At 37.4% G+C, this 13,767-nt stretch overlaps 1 protein-coding gene across 1 annotated transcript in view; it reads left to right on the top strand.

The window, feature by feature from the left end:
- Positions 1-13,062, top strand: part of LOC105756635 (vitamin K-dependent protein Z) — a 17,079-nt gene extending 4,017 nt beyond the window's left edge. The window contains exons 3-6 of the mRNA XM_012557443.1: positions 2,695-2,826; positions 10,730-10,847; positions 11,745-12,190; positions 13,018-13,062. Of these exons, the coding sequence (XP_012412897.1) occupies positions 2,695-2,826; positions 10,730-10,847; positions 11,745-12,190; positions 13,018-13,062 (741 nt within the window). The remainder of the gene's footprint in view (positions 1-2,694; positions 2,827-10,729; positions 10,848-11,744; positions 12,191-13,017) is intronic.
- Positions 13,063-13,767: the final 705 nt, after the last annotated feature.

The raw sequence follows: 13,767 nt of genomic DNA on the forward strand, positions 1-13,767 counted from the left end.
TGAATTTGTCAAATTTTTTAGTTTTATGTTTTCACTCATGGTGGGCTTTCATTTCCCACTACAATAGTATTCTCTTTAAATTTACTACTTCTGTTTTTCTGCTTTCTAGGAAAACAAGTGCTAAAGCTTGATAGAACAGAGCATCAAGGAAGACTACATAGGCTCTGACCTTGGAAAGTGTGCAGGTTCTAAGAAAAGACATATACGACTATTGAATCAGAAGAGGCTTTTTCTTCCAAATTTGTGTACTAGAGCTTTCTAGTCACATTCTAAATTATTAAAAGTCTAATTTCAAGTGTCACTTTTTTTTAGTCAATTAAAATATTTTTCTAAGATCTCGAAGTTATTTAATAGCTCATGCCAATCAGTAAGAGAAAAATGCTTGAATTTCACAGCCCAGTGTCCATTTAAGGAAACCCGGTGGTGCAATGGTTAAGCCCTCAGCTGCTAACCTGAAGGTTGGCGGTTTGAACCTGCCCATCGGCTCCGCAGGAGAAAGACCTGGAGCTCTGCTTCCATAAAGATTACAGCCAAGAAAACCCTACGGGGCAGTTCTACTCAGTCACATGCGGTCACTATAAATCAGAATTGACTCGATGGCACCCAAGAACAATAACATCCACTTGGAATCCTGAATTCCTTAGTAGAGAATGAGATTCTTAATCACCTGTACATATTGATAGTTATAAATCAGAGCCTAAACCTTCTTAATTAATAGCTGTCTTCTTAATATAACTTCGGAAAGAATCCTAATTAATAAATATTCTGTTCTTTCTGTATTTCCTGGTTTAGAAAACTGGCCATCTTCTCTTTGTAGTCTGTGAACAAATAAAATATTGCAAGTTCTTTTTCACAATAAGTAGATGAATAAGTAATACGTTTTAGTGGGTTGAACTTACTGAAAAAGGGAGAAATGTGAAAGCAGCTCCTACGGGATGTTTTCAGGGACTAAAGCTGGGCTTTCTGGGGCCCCACAAGGACCATCCAGTGTCCTACGGCGGTCGAGAGTCAAGCTCTGGGACTAGGCGGTCAGGCACTGAATCCTGGTTCCTCTTTATCTCGGCTGTGTGACATAGGAAAACTGCCAAACCTCTTCAAGTCTTGGTTTCCTAGTCCGTGAAATGGGGGTGACCATACTTGCTTGATAGGGCTGTTGTGAGCCTTCAAGCGAAATAATGCAGTAAAGCCTTTATCAAAATGGTGCCCAGCGCCTAAAGTGGAGTCTCATTATGCATGCGTGTAAATCAGGTGACACAACTCAAGACATTCTATTTTATGTAAATAAAAATACAGTTGAATTATATTTGCAGATTTATTGCATATTATATATTACATATTATGATGTACTTTCTACATACCAATGTATGCATATACACAAAACCATGTGTATTGTACAAGTAGTTTAAAAGGCTGTGTGTAACTTTCACTTTACATGCTGACTTTTGAATGAAGCCTGTGCGTAAGATGTTAACTCCACTGAAGTTACATTATATGTTAGCATTATGTTGTAGCTATCAACACCCAGAACACTGGAAAAGTGATCCGTATTTATGGAGTCCTGGTGGGGAAGTGGTTAAGAACTCAAGCAGCTAACCAAAAGGTAGGCAGTTCAAATTCACCAGCTGCTCCTTGGCAACCCTACAGGGCGGTTCCACTCTGTCAGGATGGGAGAAATCACGACGGCAGTAGGAAGATGGCACAAGGAGCTTGTATTCTCCTAGGGCCATCTTTAAACAACTTTTGTCCAGTGCGCTAAGCATTCAAGTCATAACTCATTTAAACTAGCCTTCAGTTCCTCAAGAGCACATCTGTCCGCCCTAAGCATGTTATTTTTCTTAATAATTAATATGATTGGAAACCTGTTTATTTGCTCAAGCAAGAAAGCAAAGAATATTCTGAAAGCAAAGCAAATTCTTAGAATCTGTGTACTCCAAAAGAATAGCAGAATCCTAGGGGTTTCAGATTAAACCTCCAAAGGCCAGTGTAACCTTCGGGAGCATCTGCCCCCTGTGCTCTGCTGGGCAAACATGGTTTAAACAGTTCTTTCCATGTGAGATTTCAGGTGAAATGGTTACCAGGATGGTGGCCAGTGCTCAGCATGGCTGTTCTTTCTAATAATCTGTTTTCTTTTCACTGATACATTTGAGGCCTTTTCAATAGTTTTCTCTTAGGTATACACAGACTAAACTGACATTAGGAAGAATTCCTTGACTGCCACAGTATTAAAATACTGACTGGGTATCTGACTGAAGTCAAGAAATTCCCATCCCTAGAGAAAGGATCAGCCAACCATCTCCACTCAACAGTTATAGCCAATAGGCTTACAAAATAGCTTCTCAAAGCTACTTCCAGTTCAATGACCCTATAATTGCTGTATCACAGAAAGAAAGGAATAACAAATTTTCAGCTTTTGGAAAAAAAAACTGGTAGTAGATCCCAAGACAGGAAATACATCTGAGATCAAGTTAAATTTTGTAAGGACACATAAAAGGGTTGTCGCTCACTAAACCTTTGATTTCCCCATGCACATTCCCGAAATATAAAAATGTGCGAAATGTTTATATGAAGAACCACCAATCTGGAAAGAATGAGAACATTTGGACTGAAAAACCAGAACACCAATGTGCAAGGAAAATATAAAAATGACTGTCTTTCCATATTAGCATTTTTGTAATATATTTTTTTCCTTTTCAGCTAAAAATGAATGTCACCCAGAGAGGGCTGACGGATGTCAACATTTTTGCCATCCAGGACAGGAATCCTATACGTGCACTTGCGCTAAGGGTTATCAACTTGGTGCAGATGGCAAATCGTGCATTCCAAACGGTAAGTTCTCAAATGAGAAAAAGTAGCCTCATTTCTGCAACTGTCAACTCCCATCCCCTACTTCTTCTGTAATAAAATTTCAAAGGCCACGTCTTCTTTTTGTAAGGAAGAGCAGCTATAATTCAACCTGTAATCCTTGCCTCCATGTTAGAGCAGCAAGGAAACCAAAACCAAGCCCGTTACCATTGAGCCAAGGAGCGGTTGGTGGGTTCGAACTGCCGACCTTCTGGTTAGCAACAAAGCTCTTAACCACTGTGCCACCGGGGCTCCCGAGAAAAAATAGTGCTATTTTTATGACTAGGCTTGCCCAAATTATATTTTCTGAGTTAGTCTGTAAATACCTACGGTAAGTAACCTATAGTAGGTAATTTCACTATGCTTTATTTATGCATGAATTATCACAAAATAATCACCATTAAGGACTAAGACTTCAATAGTTAGCAACATGAATACAGCCTGATGTTTGACTTGGAAGGTACTGATTTTTCTTCTCATTTTGTCATCACAAATGAAGAGAAGTGTGCGTGTGGAATCCTGAATTCTGAATGCATCATGACACTAAAGAAAAGCAGCCAGGATCTTCAAAATTTCCCGTGGCAGGTAACAGAAAAAAAGCTTTTTTAATGTGTTTTAATTTTATGTTACAGATATCACCTTACTTGTTCTTTACCTTTGCCACATAGAAATGTAATGACTAAGTAAAACAGACATCATGATTTAGGTGAACTATTTACTAATACTCTATATCACATTTTCAAAGCACTTTCTAACGCTGAATTCACAACTTCAGCAAATTCACTATTTGCTCCAAAAATTACAGCATTATTTACAGCCACCCAGGACCTTTCCGATGTACTCAAAAGCTGTGACCAATGCCATTTTTCTTAGAATATAAACATCCTGAAGGCACTGGCTCATATTAACACTTCGATTTGTAACCCACTCTGACATGGTACCCACTGCGCTTTGCATAGCTGCTGTGCAACCATCTCCGAAGCAGAAGGCCCAGTGGTTAAGGTTCTCCTCCAAAACCAATTGGACTGAATTCCATCTCCATTGTTTTGATCACTAAATTTTCTCTTTGGCATTCATTTTTGTTATTTTCCTCTTTTCCCCTTTGACTGATTTAAAAGTTAAACACTATTTCTATTTATTTAATAGTTACTCTTAATTTTTGAAATGCATATATGATGTAGCAATATATAATTGGTATATTTACCCTCCTCCTAAATAATTTCAAGTACTTCACTCTAGGCTCACCTGCTATTTTGATCAGCATTTTATTCTTTTTTTTTTGTCTTTTTTTAAACTCCATAAAATAGATATTATTGTGGTTTTATGCCACCAATATTGGTTTAGATTTTCCCACGTTTTCCATTTTCCTTGCACCTCAGGCCTTTTCTGATCATTTTCTTTCATTGAAATACATCGTTTAGAAGAGCCCTATCCAATAAAAATACAATGCAAGCCACATATGTAATTTAAAATATTCCAGTAGCCACACAAATAAAAGTAAAAACCAGTAAAATTAACTGTGATAATATATTTCATTTAACCCAGTATATACAAATATTATTTCAATGTGTAATTACAATAAACATTAGAGATGTTTATATTCTTTTCCTTTCATACTATATCTTCAAACTCCGGTGTGTGTTTTACACTTACAGCACATCTCCGTTTGGACCAGTTACATTGCAAATGCTCAATAACTTGTGGTAGTGACTACCTACTATAGTGGAAAACACAGCTTTAGAAGTTCCTTTAATGAGGGCCTGTGAGTCATACATCATTTAAGTTTTTGTTTTATGAAAATGTCTTTATTTACATTTCACCGATTCTTAAAAAACAGTTTTTCCAAGCATACAGTTCTAAGCTGATGTTTTTCCTACTAGCTCTTGAAGATACTATTTCAATGTCTTACAGCTTCCACTGATGCTATGCAGAAGTTGGTTGTCAGTCTAATGACTCTTCCTCCATAGGCAGTACGTCTTTCTGGATGCTTTTAATATCTTCTCTTTGTATTTGGAATTCCTCCATTTTGCTACACGCTATGACTAGGTGCAAATTTCTTTTTATTTACCTATCTTGGGTTTTGTTATGTTCTGGAATCTGTGAACTCTTGTTTATCCAGAAAGAAGTGCTCTCACATTCCAATATAGTGGCTAAGAGCAGGGCACTGGAGTGAGACTACCTGGGTTGAAATCCAGCTCTATGACTTACTAGCTATGTGACCTTAGATCTTTGGAAAAATCATTTCGTCTCTTTGTCTCAGTGTCCTCATCGGTAAAATAAAAAATATAATAGTATTGCATTAGTCAGGGTAGAGGCTACATGTGTGAAACGAAGACACGAAGTGGATTAAATAAAAAGATTCTCAGTCACCTGGTACAGGCTTGCAGAGCACCTCTGCTTTATTTTGCTGCTCTTCCATCACCTAGGGGCTTGTCTTCATTAGCATGACTGAAGCTGGGTCACTGCCATGCCCTTGTTCTAGTCACAGAAAAAGTAAGAGAAGTCCAGGGAAACCAGTTTTGTTTAGGCAAGTGAAAAGGAAGTTGCACACATCGTCTCTGCTCACGTTCCATTGTTAAGAACTTATTCACATGGCCTAACTCAGCTGCAAGGGAAGCAGAGAAAGTCTCTAGCTAGACATTCCTATGTCCGTCTAAAGACTCCGTTGCAATGGAAGAAAAGGAAATGGATTTGAGGAGATTCTTAGCAGTCTGCCACAAGTTTCTACGTCGTAGTATTGTTAAAGAGTGTTAAATGGGTGGGGGGGGGAAGCATTTCAAACATTGTCTGCACTGAAGGCTTTTAATTATTCTGGCAGCAGTGTGGAGAACTAGATAGGGAAGCGAACACAGCTCAATGACTATATTGTAATAATCCAGACTAGAAATTAAAAGAGACTGAACGAAGGTTGTTGTTAGGTGCCGTTAGTCAGTTTCAACTCATAGCAACCCTAGTACAACACAATGAAACACTGCCTGGTCCTGTGCCAACCTCACAATCGTTGCTGTGTTTGAGCCTGTTCAATGAAGGTAGAGTAGGTAAAATGATGGAAAGGGCCAAAAGGCCAGAATATATTTCATTATCAGCTTAATTAATTTTTTCTCTATCTTTTATTGCCTTTCCTCCTTAAGTATTCTAAGGTCCATCGAATAATAATATTTCCATTCTTTTTATCATTTTCTGTCCCACCAGTGAGCTCAAGCAAGCCTCAGAATATGGATGGAATAGATGGATAAGTGGCACAACGTGCACTGTTAATCCTTAACAAATGATGATGGTGGTCTAACTCTACCAATTACATCTTCTTCGTATCAGTTTCCCTATCTACTCAAGGGAACATTAGTTGCCATTTTAATCTACACAAGAAACATTAATATCAATGAGGCTAAGGGCCATAACCTATGAGAAGAGGAGTCTATAAAAACAAATTAAGTATATTTGGAGACATATTGACTTAGGCAAGGAAAATCCTATTAAATTTTTATTCCAGTACTATAAACAGCTCTGAAGTTAATTGAATTAATAAGTAGTATTTTCCAGTACTAAGTTTCCAATACTAAGGTGATCCAACAGAATGGGGAAATTATCAAACAATATCATTAATATTACACACAAGTAAAATTTTGCTGAAGATCATTTCAAAAGTGGTTGCACCAGTACATCAACAGAAAACTGACGGAAATTCAAGATAGATTCAGAAGAGCAGGTGGAACAAGGGATGTCATTGCTGATGTCAGATGGATCTTGGCTGAAAGCAGAGAATACCGGAAAGATATTTACCTGTGTTTTATTGACTATGCAAAGTCATTCGATAGTGTGAATCATAACAAATTATGGATAAGATTGCTAAGAATGGGAATTCCAGAACACTTAATTGTGCTCATGAGGAACCTGTACATAGAACAAGAGGCAGTCTTTCAAACAGAACAAAGGGATACAGCATGGTTTAAAGTCAGGAAAGGTGTGCATCAGGATTGTATCCTTTCACCATACTTATTCAATCTGTATGCTGAGCAAATAATCTGAGAAGCTGGCCTATATGAAGAAGATCACAACATCAGGATTGGAGGAAGACTCATTAACAAACTGTGATATGCAGATAACACAACCTTGATTGCTGAAAGAGAAGAGGACTTGAAGCACTTACTGATGAAGATCAAAGACGACAGCCTTCAGTATGGTTTACACCTCAACATAAAGAAAACTAAAATCGTCACAACTAGACCAATAAGCAACACCATGATAAATGGAGAAAAGACTGAAGTTGTCAATGATTTTTTTACTTGGATCCACAATCAACGACCATGGAAGTAGCAGTCAAGAAATCAAAGGATGCATTGCCTTAGGTAAATCTGCTGCAAAAGACCTCTTTAAAGTGTTAAAAAGCAAAGATGTCACTTTAAGGACTAAGGTGCACCTGACCCAAGGCATGGTGTTTTCAATTGCCTCATATGCATGCAAAAGCTGGACAATGAATAAGGAAGACCGAAGAGGAATTGATGCCTTTGAATTATGGTGCTGGCGAAGAATGTTGACTATACCATGGACTGCCAGAAGAAAGAACAAATCTGTCTTGGAAGAAGTGCAACCAGAATGCTCATTACCAGCAAGGATGGCAAGACTTCATCTCACATACTTCGGACGTGTTATCTGGAGGGATCAGTCCCTGGAGAAGGACATCCTGCTTGGTAGAGTAGAGGGTCAGCGAAAAAGAGGAAGACCTTCAATAAGATGGATTGACACAGTGGCTGCAACAATGGGCTCAAGCATAACAACAGTTGTGAGGATGGCGCAGGACCAGGCAGGGTTTGGTTCTGTTGTGCACGGGGGTCACTAGGAGTCAGAACTGACTCGATGGCACCTAACAACAACACATTTTTCAATAAAACTTTGAAAAAGAGAATTGACTTAGTAATATATAGAGTTGAAAATTAGTTTTAGAAGTTATTTTTTTCTTACATTCTAAGTAAGAAATGGGTCACTCAGCTGCATTTCATTTTACTAAAAGTCTAGTAGACTAATGCTACAAATGCCATCTTTCCTCAAACTTGGTTTCATTCGTCTATAGAATGAGGATACTAATACCCTTCGGAGTTGTAGTGAGGATTAAAGATGTGTAGAAATTAAAGATAATGTACCTAACTTGTGGTAGATATTCAATAAATGGCAACTATTATTAATAAACACTAATATTTCAAAAAATGAGGCTAAAAGTTTTTGAAAAACTTTCTTATACTCCTGTAGGCATTTTCCATTTTATTATTCTACGTAAAATCATAATTAAAATTTCTTGAGCTACTACCTTCACTATGTGGGTACATGCTTTATTTCATTTAATCCTCACAATAACCTCTTATTTTCTCTATATTACATTCCTGGTAATATTCTTTGCTATGAAACCTGCTTTGTCTGGTATTAATACAGACACTTCAGCTTTCTTCTGATTAATGTTAGCATGGTATATCTTTTTTCAATCTTTTACCTTGAACCTATTTGTATTTTTATATTTAAAGTGCATGTTTTATAGGTAGTGTATAATTGGTCTTGTTTTTTTTATCCAACTTGACAAATCTCTGCCTTTTAATTAGGGTATTTAGACTATTTATATTTACTGTTACTATTGATATGGTTAGATTTAAATTTATCACCTTGCTATTTCTTTTCTCTTTTTCTCTGTTCTTTTCCCCTTTTCTGCTTTCTGTTGGATTAATCAAATATATGATTCCATTTTATCTCCTTTATTGGCTTATTAGCTATAATTCTGTTTTATTTAATGATTGCTTTAGGGTTTATAGTATACATTTTTATCACAGTCTACTCCACTTTTAACTTATATTACACTCCCTCACTACAGTATAAAAACCTTACAACAGTACACTCCTGTTTGTCCCCTCCTGACCTTTGTACTATTGTTGTCAAACATTTTACTTCCATGTATGTTTCAAACTACTACATTTTTATTATTTTTGTTTAAACAAGTTATCCTGATAAAAGGTTTAAATAATAAGGAAAAAAATCTTACATATAGACTGAAATGTAGTTACATATTTAATGGATTGTAGTTATCATTTCCAGAGCTCTTCATTCCTTTGTGTACCGTATTTCCATCTGGTATCAGTTTCCTTCTGCCTGAAGGACTCCTTTAGTATTTTCTTGTGGTGCAACATTGCTACTAATGAAGTCTTTCAGCATGGTATTTCTGAAAAAGTCTTTACTTCACCTTCACCTTTGAAAGATATTTTATCTGGGTATAGAATTCTAGGTTGACAGGTTGTTCCTTTCAGTACTTTAAACATGTCGTTCCATTGTCTTCTTGCTTACCTTGTTTTCAAAAGAAATCTATTGTCATCATTGTCTTTAGTCTGCTGTACATGTCTCCCCCCACCCCTGGGCTGTCCTTGACATTTTCTCCTTACCACTGGTTTTGAGTGATTTTAATTATTTGTCTTGCTGTAGTTTTTTTCATGTTTCTTGTGCTTAGGATTTGTTGAGATTCTTGGATCTTTGGGTTTATAGTTTTCATCAAATTTGGAAAAATTTTGGCCATTAGTTTTTCAAATATTTTTCCTGTACCCCCACCCATTTCAGTATCTACAGTTACTCATTAAGCCACTTAAGTCCCACAGCTCAGTAATGGTCTGTTTATTTTTAAATTTCCTTTTCTGTGTTTCATTTTGGATAGTTTCTGTATCTTCAATGTCACTAATCTTTTCTTTTGTAGTGTCTAATCTGCTATCAATCCCATTTACTGTATTTTTAATAGTAGTTTTCATCTCTAGAAGCTTAATTTGGGTCTTTTTTTTTTTAGTATCTTCTGTATCTCCATTTAACTATTTGAATATTTATAATTCAGTTATAACTGTTTTATTGTCCTTATCTGCTAATTCTAACATTTCTGTCAATTCTGGGTATTTTGATAGGTTTTTCTCATTACGGGTCACATTTTCCTGCTTCTTTGCATGCCTGGTTATCTTTAAATTGTTGCCAAACATTGTGAATTTTGTCGTTAGGTGGTGTGTATTTTTATATTCTATATTCTTGAGTTTTGTTCTGGGATGCAGTTAAGAACTAGGAAATAGTTTGATCCTTTGGGATATTGCTTTTAAGATTCATTAGCTAAGTGGGACCAGAGTGGTACTGAGTTTCAGGATAATTATTCCCTAGAATAACTACTGAGGCAAGACCTTTCTGTGTGTTCTCCTCAATACCTCATGAATCATGAGGTTTCCCAGTGCAGCTGGGGAAGCGGGTACTACTCCAGCCCTATGTGAGTGCTCCCTCCAATCCTTTGGGTGGTTCTTTCTGACCTTAGTAGTTTCCTCACATGCACGTGCTCATCGCTACTCTGCTGAAAAGGGAGACCTAGCGCAGATCTCGAGTTCTTTCTCTATAAAGCTCTCTCCTCTCCAGTGTTCTGTCTTGCAAACTCTAGCCACCTAGATCTTCCTGGGCTCTCAGCTCTATCTCAATTCAGGGAGCATGCTGGCTTTTGCCCAGGTTACCCCTTCCCTCCTTGTGGCATGGAAACTCTCTTAAGGCAGTAAAATGAGGCACTCTTCTCTCAGAGACTACTGTCCTTTGTTGCCTGATGTCCAGTGTCTTAAAAACCACTGGTTCATGTATGTTGTTGTTGTTTTAATTGTTTCAGATGGGAGGGTAAATCTGATCCCTGTTACTCCACCTTGGCCTGAAGCAGAAGGATCAGCTCCATATTATAGCTGAGCAAACCAAAGCTTAAATTGTCAGTGATTTATTAAAGATCATGTGGCCATTCTGGATTTAGACACCAGTCATGTGTCTCTGGAGCATATTATTTTTAGCCACTACACTATACTGCCTCCTAATCCTCCACATTGTCACTAGCAATTGTCTGTTTTGTATTTTAAAGGTAAAATTAACAAATTCCGAAGGAAAAGACTTCTGTGGTGGTGTTATAATACGGGAAAATTTTGTCCTGACAACAGCAAAATGTTCACTCATGCATAGAAATATTGTTGTGACGACAAGTAAGTATTTTCATGAATTTTAATAACATCACATTGGAGATGAAAATTATCCTGTGTAAGAATGAAAATTTAAAAACTGTTTCTAATGCAAGACAGACTGAATTTAGCTTTAACAATACTGAGATACTTATTATATAATCAGAAAGTATATGTAAAACACCTAGCAGAATGTCTGGGCAGAGTAAGTAGGCAAATGTTAACTGATCTTTAGTATAAGAAAGAAATCACAACCTATAAAAATATAACTTCATTTGACACTGAAATGGAGCAGGTGTGGTATAAGAGATAACTAGCTCAAAGTCAGAAAAGTTGGCTTCAAATTTCCCCTCCACCATATGTGACTGTGGGCGATGTGTCCCTGGGCTTATTACCTGACTTAGCTGTGCCTATTTTCTCATCTATTAAAAAATGGGCAATAATTTCCATCCCATAAAGATGTTATAAAGGTTAAATAATAGTAACCTTCAAAAGTGCTCTATAAACACCATATGATTGCTAGCTTATGAATCTGGAGAACCTTAAAATATGCTTTCACTCATCATCCTTAAATAATTTTCAATCAATAAAATGTCAGCCTGAAAGCCTACTTCTAAATAGCATAATCTTGATTTGCTTGGAGAAGTTTCTCATGATTTCTTCCTACTTTCTGAACATTTCACTCAACTCCATTGTATTCCCCCTACCGCCTCCTCCAAAAAAAAAAAAAAAAGACTCTACAGAACTTACTTCAATTTTTTTTTTTTAAAGACAACGTGAGTAGAGGTCATAATGGTTCGTTCTTGGTATCTGTCATACTAAGCCTCTGCTTGGTAACACGGTTCACAGAGAAATCATCTTCCAATTATCTCAACCTCGAAAACCAGACTTAAAACAACTGGTGATTGTTCATTATTTCAGATTTTAACAGAACGAGTAATGACCTACTGACGATTAAGAAAATTCATGTGCACATGAGGTATAACGAAGACACCGGAGAAAATAACTTGTCACTGTTAAAGCTGGAGGAACCAGTCCAGTGCCTCAGCAACAGGCTTCCCATCTGCATGCCTGAAAAGGACTTTGCGGAACACGTTCTCATTCCAGGCAAAGTGGGCCTTGTCAGCGGCTGGACAGTCAATGGGACTGAATTAGGTGACTCACTAGTGAAGCTGCCAGTTACATATCTTGATGGTGACGAATGTGAAGAAGTACTTAATGTGACAGTCACAACAAGGATGTATTGTGAGAAGAGTGAATTGGTAGCCAGGCCGTGGGTGGAGGGAAGCATCGTTATGAGAGAACACAGTGGTACCTGGTTTTTGACAGGGATTATGGACTCATCACGAACAGAAGAGTATGGACAGGTATTTCTTTTCACCAGTATTTCAAGATACTCACTCTGGTTTGCACAAATAATGAAATAATTAAAAGTTAAATAGCTAAATAGAAAGAATAACATATGTGGTGGAATTCCAAACTTAACTGAAACCATGGGGATAAACTGAAATTGTTACAATGAAACAACTGTAAGGCTATTACAGCTTCAGAAAAGCCTAGTCGGCATATAAACTACCAGAGTTATTGCTAGATCATTACTAAGCGTTATGATCTTTCTTCGGAGTTTTTTTTAATCTAAAGAGAGACCTTAAAAAAGAAAATAACATACATTAAGTAATGTTAGTAATAAAACCCAGTTTTCTAAAATTCTTTTTCAAATCTAATGCTTTATGATGCTAATGAGTCAATGAACATAACTTAGTCTAATAATAAACATACTATAAATAAAAAAAGTGTATGTTTTTGATATGGAAGCTTGTAAGAATTGCTAGTCAGTTACAAAATAACTTTATAATTCTGTTGGGTTTACCTATTGCCAATATGAGTGAAATGGCTGCTAAATGTTGAAAGAAGTTAACTAGAAGAGGATTGGCAGGGGAGGATAAAAATAATACTAAAAGGGAGTATTGTATAGAAGCAGTTTTAGAGAAAAGCATTAGGAAGCGTGAGAGACTAAGCAGACAAACTTTAGGCCTTGAAAAGGCTTGTGCACCAGGAAAGGTGCTTACTGAGGGAGGGAAATCTCATGGACAGACTCCAAAGAAGCCGCTGAGTCCGGGTGTGAACGCCTGAATCTCTCAACTCCACTACTTGATCAGCTAAGAAACTCGTGAATAATTACTTTTTGCCTCAGTTTCCTCCCCTCTACATGGAAACACTAATAGCATCTACCAAGTAGGGCTAAGTTCAAGCTAAAACACTACTTAGCACATTTGTGGAATAATCTTTTATCATCGCAAGACTGCAGTTTCAATCAGGAATAGAAAAGATAAGAGTCCAGAACAAAAAATTGTGCTTCCAAGTGGGAGTTCTAATTTGTACTGAAAATGAAAAGTGAGCACAGATGGGTAGAAATGATATGTTTAATTTTTAAGTTAATCAAAGTGAGTAGCAAAACTGCTCCTCAAGGCTCTGGGGACCACGGTTTTGGGGAACATCTAACTCCGCTGGCATAACACAGTTTATAAAGACAGTGTTCTACATTCTACCTTGGTGAGTAGCATCTGGGGTCTTAAAAACCCTGTGAGCAGCCATCTAAGATAGCCCACTGGTCTCACCCCTTAGGGAGCGAGGGAGAATGAAGAGAACAAGATACAAGGAAAAGATTAGTCCAAAGGACTAATGGACCACAGCTACCACGGCCTCCACCAGACTGAGTCCAGTACAGCTAGATGGTGCCTGGCTACCACCACTGACTGTTCTGACCGGGATCACAATAGAGGGTCCTGGACAGAGCTGGAAAAGGATGTAGAAACAAAATTCTAACTCACAAAAAAAGACCAGATTTACTGTCCTGACAGACTGGAGAAACACCGTATGGCCCCCGGACACCCTTTTAGCTCAGTGGTGAAGTCACTCCCGAGGTTCACCATTCAGCCAGGGA

This window comes from Trichechus manatus, unplaced genomic scaffold (genome assembly GCF_000243295.1).
Source record: "Trichechus manatus latirostris isolate Lorelei unplaced genomic scaffold, TriManLat1.0 scaffold00102, whole genome shotgun sequence".
Taxonomy (NCBI): Eukaryota; Metazoa; Chordata; class Mammalia; order Sirenia; family Trichechidae; genus Trichechus; species Trichechus manatus.